The 9,988-nt window shown below is 40.3% G+C and overlaps 1 protein-coding gene across 1 annotated transcript; it reads right to left on the reverse strand.

Annotated features, from left to right (window-relative positions):
* Nucleotides 1-8,526: 8,526 nt before the first annotated feature.
* LOC110899716 lies at nt 8,527-8,943 on the reverse strand. Its single transcript, XM_022146612.1, has one exon. It carries the CDS (start codon nt 8,941-8,943, stop codon nt 8,527-8,529), a length of 417 nt encoding a protein of 138 aa, XP_022002304.1.
* Between the last annotated feature and the right edge of the window lie 1,045 nt (nt 8,944-9,988).

The following is a 9,988-nucleotide window of genomic DNA, read 5'->3' on the forward strand; positions in this document are numbered from 1 at the left end:
TGTTTGGAAGCTTGTTGAAAGACCGGAGAACTATAAGAAAATTGGCACTCGATGGGTTTTCAAATGCAAGAAGGACGATCGTGGAGTGGTTATTCGTAACAAGGCAAGATTGGTTGTTCAGGGCTTTCATCAGATCGAGGGGATTGACTACAATGAAGTTTATGCACCAGTTGCACGTCTGGAAGCTATTCGAATCTTTCTTGCTTACGCTTCATTTAAAGGATTCAAAGTCTATCAGATGGATGTCAAAAGTGCTTTTCTTCATGGGATAGTTCAAGAAGAGGTGTATGTCGAACAGCCTCCAGGCTTCAAAGATCCTGTCCATCCTGATCGGGTTTGGTTGCTCAACAAAGCTCTTTATGGTTTACATCAAGCAGCTAGAGCTTGGTACGCAACCCTATCCAACTATCTTCTGGAAAATGGATTTCGACGAGGTCTTATTGATTGCACCCTCTTTATCAAAGAACAAAATGGAGATCTTCTGCTGGTGCAGGTATACGTTGATGATATCATATTTGGTTCTACTAACGAATCTTTGTGCAGGCAATTCGAGCGTATTATGCAGGAAAAGTTCGAGATGAGCGCTATGGGGGAGATGAATTTCTTTTTGGGCCTACAAGTTCAGCAAACCGAGTCTGGGATATTCATCCATCAGACTAAATATGTTGGTGACATCTTGAGCCGGTTCCAGATGTCAGATGCAACGCCCATTGGTACACCACTTCCGCAGAATCACGGGATTACTCCGGATTTGAAGGGTGAAAGCGTCAACTCCTCCTATTATCATGCCATGATCGGATCTCTCATGTATCTTACTGCTTCGAGGCCTGACGTCATGTATCCAACGTGCCTGCTCGCAAGATATCAAGCTAATCCGAAGGCCTCCCATTTGTCAGCTGCAAAAAGGATTTTTCGCTATTTGAAGGGTTGCCCAGACACCGGTCTTTGGTACCCTAGGGATGATAGCTTTGATTTGACTTCATACAGTGATTCTGATTTCGGCGGTTGCAAAATTGACGGCAAATCAACAACAGCAGGATGTTAGTTCTTAGGAAGTCGCCTGGTTACGTGGCAGTGCAAGAAGCAAACATGTGTTGCTACATCAACCTGTGAAGCAAAATACATTGCTGCCTCCAGTTGTTGCTCCCAAGTCTTGTGGATACAACAACAAATGCGTGACTACGGTTTTGAATTCCTATCTACTCCTATTTTTGTTGATAATAATGCTGCCTTACAGATCACTAGAAATCCTGTGCAGCATTCCAAGACCAAACGCATCGAAATTAAATATCACTTCATACGTGATTGTTTTGACAAAAGATTAATCGATTGTTCATATCCCCACCGATCACCAACGTGCCGACCAGTTTACAAAAGCATTTGATAAATCACGGTTTGATTATCTACTTTTGGTCAACGGCATTAAGGTGATACCCGAGTAAACCACTTTGGCTAATCGTTTTTGTAAATATTTTCTTTCAAAATTCGAAAAATACAAAAAAAATTTCGTTTTCGTAATCTTTTAGCATTTTAGGGGGAGAAAATTTCAAGAAAATACAAAAACATTAGAAAAACTCAAAAATCCAAAAAAAAAAATAGAAAAACCAAAAATGAGTTTCTTGGAAAAAGGAAGGTGATGATATTCACTGGTGTGGTCGGTCAACATGTTTAAAAATCGTTAAACAAATGATAAGTATCTCTTCTAACGATATATCGATAGGCTCACAATCAAACTAAAATGTGCAGGATGATACAAACCTAACAGACTTCAAGTCAGGTGGGAACCATTCATTGGCATATGGTCTTGGTACCGAAATTTCGTTTGATAGATTGCCGAGGTTCTGAGATATTCGGTCTTTATGCTGCTTATCATCTGGGTATCATGATTGTATCTTTTACCAAAAAATAACGGGGACGCAAGTCTAGATCTTCCATGATACCATACATACGTGTACATATTGCATCCGACCTCAATAAGTGATAAACAATCACATGTCCAAACAAATAAGTGATAAAATATCACATTTATCCGGGAGTCAAGTTCGTCTCTCTGCTGTACGAAAGTACTGACCTGTTCACGGACTTGCTCCTGTGCCCTCATGCATCGAAAATCAAGTTCCTCATCAATAAGTGATTCTATCACATAGGGCTTGGTTTTCAAATCAAAATAAGTGAGTATCTCACATCTTATACGGTCAAACAGATGATAATCGGTATACTCACCGGCAAGATGAATTCTCGTGCATACCTTGATACGGGAATGTGTCGTGAAGTGGATTCACATCGACTTGTAAGTATAACTCTTACTGTAAAGCGTATCTCCTAAGTGTGATTACGTTTGATAAGCATGAGTTTATGTGGACAACAATATCGATAATCGAGGTAGTATACTTATCAAGAACTTTAAATAGAAATCAAATCATGTTGATTAAGACTGTAAGCTGGTATGATTCCTTATCCTTGAAACTCGCAAAAGTTGCATCTGTACAGTTGTTTATCTTGTCAATTTCAATTGCATTTAGTTTAGTTTTCAGCATTTTAAGAATTATTTGTCGTGTAGTGTTTAAGCTTGTTTTTGATTATGCCAAAAATGTTGCTTGGTGTTTATGACCGGAAGCCTGAAGCCTACTTCATAAACCGTTCTTGTTTTTGAAAACTCAAACTAATGTCAAAATGGTTAATTGCTAAAACCTGTGTGCAGTATGCAAACTGTTTCATGCCTTGGTGATTTTGAAAAGGAAGTTGACGAATCAAAATATAGTCGACGAAACAAAGTGTTTTTGACGAAACTGGAACTGGTCAAAGTCAAAATGTGAGACTTGGTCAGTATTTAGTCAACCTGTTTGGTGGTTGATGAAACAGACAGTCTCGTCGAGCTGTTGACGAAACAGAGGGCCCAAAATCTGTTTCGTCATGGGCTAAACATACAAGCCCAAGTCCAGGCCCAAGACTTTGTTTCGTCAAAGCCCATGTTTCCGTTTCGTCAATTTCCGTTTCGCCAAAAAGGGGAGTCGGTGTATAAAAGTCTTTCATGTCAGTAGAGTTGGTTACTTTTTTCAAACCACTCAAGTTCAACTGTTCATCTCCTCTCCCAAACACTAAAAACCCACTGTTGAGGAAACTCCATTTTTCACTCATATCTTCTGATTCACATCAATATCTCACAAACTCAAAGGTGCAATCTTGTTCATTGTCATGTATTTAGTATTTGGCACCGTTGGATTTTCACCGGAAACCATCGGAAACCCACCTCTGTGACCGGTTTTTCCTTGATATTTGATACATAAAAGTAAACTTGTTGTGTTCTTCTTATGTAACTGATAAATCTAAGCATGTTGTGTTTTGTTTTGCCTATGATTCAGGTTGGGTTTTGAATGAATGAAAAACAGGGGATGTTTAGCCGTTTTGAGTGTTGAAATTTTAAATGGGTATTTAACCAAAAACAGGGTTTTATCAATCTTAGGATAGATTTCGTAACTTGTTTTGGTTATCCATTGATTTGTTGATGATTTATGATCATCTGCACTTGTTTTGAATGATATTCGGCGAAACGCCCAAAATTTCTAACCCTAACGTCGGCGAATCAGATATTTGGGGAAACAGACAGTCAGCGAATCAAATGTTTGACGAATCAAAAAAGGTCAACGAAACAGAGATGGTCAAACTTTCCTCTGTTTCGTCAAAGACATTATTGACGAATCAAAAGAGTCAAAGAATCAGAACTGGTCAATCACCAGACTCTGTTTCGTCAAACCTGTTTCTGTTTCGTCAAAGGATTATTTGACGAATCACAGTGGTCAACAAAGCAGACTTGGTCAACTAACTGATTCTGTTTCGTCAAACCAACCTCTGTTTCGTCAAATGATTCCTGTTTCGCCGACCATGCCTTAGAAAATTTCACAGTTTGAAATTGTTCACAGTGGACATGGATTGACAGTCTGTCTGTCAAGTGGATACATGAACTTGTATCCATACATGTCCAAATGTATATGTAAGTGAGTGTTGCTTATTGTGGACGTTTTCAAATTGCAGATGGCACCTAAAGAAGGTAAAAGGAAGCCGGCGACAAAGAAGGAGAACAAAACAGAGGAGGAAATCATGTCTGAAAAACGCCATAACCAGATTGCTTACTTGGATCCAGAGGAGAAACTTACTGAATTAAAAGACATTACCAAGTGGATCTGGGAATCTCGTATCAACTATGCGGTTACGTTCTCAATGCCAGTATACAAGTCTCTCGTCAAGGCATTCTGGGATTCGGCGAATGTTGGTCAGGTTGATGGCAAAGAAGTCATTAGTGGACGTGTTGAAAATGTGGATGTGGTCGTGTCCCCTGATATTCTAAATGAAGTTCTTCAGCTACAAGATAGTCCGGACGCTCCAGTTTCTGTTCCGATTATGTGTACGCGAGGGTGTTTATTACGGATGAAATGCACCAGAGATATCTTTAGTATGCAAATTAACAAGGGTGATCTGCCGCTAAGATACAAGTTTCTGCTACACGTTCTGATCCAGTGTTTGAGCAACAAACGGGCCGGTTACGACATGGCTAGCAACAAACTCGTGGGTCTCATGGTGGCCTTAGTGCTAAACAAATCGTTTAGCATTTCAGGGTTCATCTTTGGAAACATGAAGGAGAATCTGACAAGAATTGGAAAGAACAGGACCATTGGAAGCAAGTATTGGATGTATCCACGTTTTCTGCAGATGATAATGAATGTTCAACATCCAAGTCTTCCAAAAGCAGACAATGATGTGCTGAAGATAGAAGCTATGAACATCAACTCATTTCGAATTATCAAGAACTTAGCTCATAAAAGATACAAGGAGAGCGTTCCTCCAAGAAAATTATTTGGTGCTCTTCATAACACAGCGTACGTTGCTCCTGCAGAAAACAAGTGGCGTCATGAGGATAGTCAGTCTGATAATGAAGAGCCTGAGCTAAAAAAGATGATGAGTGAGAAGTTTGGTCCGGAACCGGATGTGTCTGATGAATCAGAAAGCGACAGTGGTGATGAAGGTGGTAATGGTGGTGATGGTGGTGATGCTGGTGCTGTTGGTGCATCAAGCGTAGGAACTACTGGTGGTACTTCAGCTGGTGGTACCTCAGCTGGTGGTACCTCAGCAGGGGGAGTGTCAACTGGTGACACATCAGCCGGTGGTGATGATGAGGCTGATTCAGACTCTGATGATGATCTCTTACTTGAACCTGGATACGAGATGTATCTGGATGAACGCGGGGTAAGAAGATACAGGAAGATCAGGCAGGAAGATGATCCGGAATATGTTCCTTCTGATCCTGAAACAGAACGTGCAAGAAAAGGAAAAGCCGAAAAATCAGCAGAGCGTCAGAAGAAAAAGAAAGCTCGGAGATACTTGAGTACCTCCTCCCGAGGTTCTGTGCCACAAGCTCCTATTCCAGAACCACCTGTAATATCTTCTCCTTCTGCAGCTCAAATCGTATCTCCGCAGCTTATTCCACAATGATCCATGGCTGCTGCAATCAGAGCAACCACTTCTCAACAACCTAGTAGTGAACGTCAAAGGATCTACTCGGAGACGACTCAAGAAGAAAAGAATGATTTTCTGTTCCGTCAATATGAGGCTGCAGCAGACCGCATTCAAAGACAGACTGATTTTATTCGTATCACGAAGAATGATCAAATCCATCATCAGGTAGAGATTGATAGGTTGAAAGCTACTGTTGGTGAACAGCAAGCTACTATCCAACACCAACAAGCAGAGATCGATCTTCTTAAAGCTGAAAATGAAAGGATGAAAGCTTTCGAAGCTGAAAGGGATAGAAGGAGTTCGGTTCTCCAAAAATTGGCTGAAGACCTGAGAAATAGATGCGATGTGATGAAAGAGTGGTATGACTCGTGAAATACCACAATACTTGAAGGGGCCAGGAAGATGAGTGCTAACTTCGATTTTCTCCGTAAACGAGTTGCTACCTTGTGGGAGGATAGGTATAAGCAGCAAGAAATTCTGCAGAAAAGGGATGAAGATCCTGAGGATCAAGGGAATCCTGATTCAGCTGCTACACCACAGCAACCCCCGGCCGGTACTGCTGTAATCGTCTATCAGCCATCAGCACTAGGGTCATCTCAAGGAACATCCAGCGGAACTGTTGGTGAAGAACAACTACTTGAAGCTTTAGCTGGTACACCCTCTGTCCCTAGTTCAGCTGATTTAGCATTGCAGGTTATGCATCCAGTCACCGGAGAATCACTTGAAGAGGGTGAGATAGTTGAAGATCTCACGCCTCAACAGTTGATCACATTGAAAGCAATGCGAGACGTTGATGATGAAGAAATTGAAAAGATGCCGAGTGAGCCAGAGTCTGCAAATGTGGAGAACGTTGATGAGATTGTCTTCGAGGGTGATGTGAAGAAATCATCGTATGTTAGACAGGATGGTACCGAATTTGCTCCGTTTGATGAAGACTGGTTGAAAGACAACGTTGAAGATATTGATGAACATCTGAAGAACCGTGATACTTCAGAGAATGCCACGGATGCGTTCACTGCGTGGCGTCAACGGTTTCTGTCTAAGGTCTCAAAGCCTGTTCCAGAGGCTACACAAGTTGACTTCTTACAGCTGGAAAAGGCTAAGCCTAGTGGGCGGATTCTATGTTGGATGTTTGTTCAAGAAATCCATTGTGTTGCAATCAAGCGGGAGTTCGGGATCCAGTATTTTAGGTCGCTGCTGAGCATCTTATCTTTGCCATTTTATGATGTGGCTGCCTTGACAAAGATAGATCTCATTAATCGCTCAAAATTTGATGGTGCGACGCTATTTGAACGATTGATTCGAATGAACAAGAAATCGGGGTGGAAAGACAAGTCTTACAAGCCTCAGTTCCCCAGACATCAACAGATAAAGTTCACGCTTGATCCGGAAACCAACACCGGGAGATACAGGCTTGTGTACGAGCCAGTGAGAGTGGTTGAAAAGATTCCGTTAATGCCGATGCAGCAGGATTTTCTTGGTGATATGCGCTTATGGTGCTATGATTCAGACACGCATGAGGCAGTTATTGTTTTCAATGATGATAAGAACTTCAGGATATTGGATCCAATGTGGCTAGTGAATATGTCTGCATCCGACATCGCCAAGTTGTACCGGCACGGCATCTTTTATGAAGACAAGGACGCACACCAGGCACTGAAGTTTCAGCGCGTTGCTTGCTACTGCTATTACAGGGGAATCCATTCTGGCAGTTCCTGGTCCGAACGTCACTGAAGAAGAAAGATATGAAGACCGAAGACAAGCAACAGACAAGGGGGAGTTTGTTGATGCATTTTTTGTGTGTCTGTTACTAGTCTTGTAATTATGTGTATTTTGTACGGTCTTTATCAGTTATCGAGTCTGTATTCGCAGTCGACCAAGTCGGATATCCTCCTATCCGCTTATGTCTGACTTGTTTGTCTCCTAGTTTATGTATTGGTCGTAAAACTATGCATGTTGCATGTTAAGGGTATATCTGTCTTTACACTTGTGTGTGTTTGTGCCTTCTGTTTCTGCAATCTGTTATGCAGAAACAGTCATCTGTTTGCAACCCTTGACGAAACACTTTGTTTCGTCAAATACTTGTCGACGAAACAGGCTTGGTGTTAATTGTTTCTGTTTCGTCAAGGTGGTCAACGAATCACATGTGATTCGTTGACTGTTGGGCTTAGTTGTTGGGCTTTATTGTGTTTCGTCGGCCCAGGTTGTGTTTCGTCAAGCTGTTCAGCCCATCTACTATAAAAGGCACAGATAGTTCATAGTTTAGTTTGAGAGATGAGAGAATACCCTGAAGGTTACTTGGTGTAAACTGTGTTTGTATCAGTTGTGCATTCTCATCCAGTTAATCAAACGATTGTGTTTCTTTGGTTAACCACTGTCTTTACTTTGTTCTATGTTTGATTTGGCTTAGTTAAGTGGATTACGCACACTTAACTTTGTTTGTTATAAACAAGGATTTTGTGGTGAAAATCGATCCTCCGATTTAGGGACCTACACTCGTTCTAGTTGACTTCCTGAGTGTTGATGCTGAGGATCAAAGTGCGTTACTTGATCGATTCCACAAAGATGGTTTACTGAAGACAGTTCACTGGAAAACTCTACCAATGTAGTATGCTTGAATGAAATGGAGTTCTTATGACACGATGAAGACTTGATGCAGTTTTTAAAGAATGGAACCCTTATCAAATGTCGATTGGAGTATTGGAACATCAGCGGAAGATCGGTCAATTTAGCCTTGCGAGGAAATTGCACAACACCCATCCGGATACGCGTACTTTGAGGGGGAAATAGTATACGAAAAGCTTCAAGGGTTTGGTATGAAGATTCAAGTGAAGATACTACTTACCTGGATCATCGGCCAAGGGGGAATTTGTTAACACAGAGAAGATAACATCAACAAATACTTGACTAAAGATCGATTGCAGTTGGATTTTCAACATTTGACAGCAACGGACAAGGGGGAATTTGTTGGTGCAGTTTTTGTGTCCAATGCTATTCGAATAGATTAGAATTTTTTTATGCTAACAACATTTGTTTAAGTTCATATGCCCAAGGGGCACTTTGCTTTCCAAATCTTTCCTTTAGATCCTTCCACATCTCTTCAGCCATGCTTGCGTACTTAACGCTGTTTCGGATCTCCTTCTCCATGGCTGTGTTCAGCCATCCCTTAATCATTGCGTCGCATCTCATCCATCCCATATATTCTGCAGCGGAAGGATTCGGTTTCTTGATGGTCCCATCTATGAAACCCACTTTGTTTTTGGCAAAAAGAAAATTGGTCATTTCTTGAGACCAGTCGGCGTAGTTGCCATCGGTGAGGGTCTCGTTCACGTGCATTTGTCTAGGATAGTCTGAGGGGTGGATGTAATATGGCGAATCATGATCAAAGGTAGCTCCATCTTTCTTGTTGGTGTGGACAGTTTTATCTGGCATGGTGAAGGGTTTTTTTTTTTTTTGAGGAGATGGGTTTGGGTTTTAGGTTTCTTTTGGTATGGTCTGCTCTGATACCATATAGAGCTCGTAACCAAAGGTAATAAGGGGAAGAATATTTTTTATGTGTATCTTTACAAAGAAAACAACCATCCAATATATACAAGAGAAAACAAAGGTTACTCCACCAATTAAGGCCTAAAATTAAGGGAGTAAAAGGATCAAAATAAGTGGTCAAAATAAAGGAGAAATTATAGGGTGCTAATAATACATGCGTCATAGAACCACACAGAAATAGCCAAGTTAACCTCATGTACCTTTTCTTTACTTTGCATAGCTTTTCTAATAGTAGGTTGAGAAGGATCGCTTGTGGTTTTTATAAAGAAAGGATGCACATTTGATTTAGCTCTCTTTTTTCCCTTTTGTGCTTGGTCACTTATTTCCTCAACGTCTTCGTCTTCTAAGTCTTCTAAGACGTCCACACTAGACCCAAAGTTAGTAGACGTACCTTTTGCTTTAACTTCAGTTTCTTTGAGAATTCCTTGCATAGTAAAACGAACATCCGCCGTTACCTTTTTACAAGGTTCTATATCACCTTTAATGCCCGCAAGGTGTCGCTTCATTCTCGTTATACCGCCACCATGCACCATTTTTTTGACAAAAATCACATATATATATATATATATATATATATATATATATATATATATATATATATATATATATATATATATATATATATATATATATATCGTCTTACCTTTCTCATCTTTTTGACAAGTTACAAAGTCCCAAGCTTTATCTGGTTTGATCTATAACTTGATTGAATTGAACATGTGGCTCAATTTGGTTATCTTCCATAATCTACATAAGAAGAAACTTATTTAAAAAAAAACACATCACTGTATGTATAAAAAACTCATAAACATCTTAATATTCCATCATTTCCATATTAAACCTGCACGTTTGATATGCTTTTAAAAGAATAAATCAATTAAAACCTACATATTAAACCAACCTACATCTTAATATTCCATCAATTCCATAT

This window comes from Helianthus annuus, chromosome 2, assembly GCF_002127325.2.
Source record: "Helianthus annuus cultivar XRQ/B chromosome 2, HanXRQr2.0-SUNRISE, whole genome shotgun sequence".
NCBI lineage: Eukaryota > Viridiplantae > Streptophyta > Magnoliopsida > Asterales > Asteraceae > Helianthus > Helianthus annuus.

Bases quoted from the DNA above. Each gene is read 5' to 3' on its own strand.
- LOC110899716 (XM_022146612.1), bottom strand. From the start codon at position 8,943: ATGCCAGATAAAACTGTCCACACCAACAAGAAAGATGGAGCTACCTTT.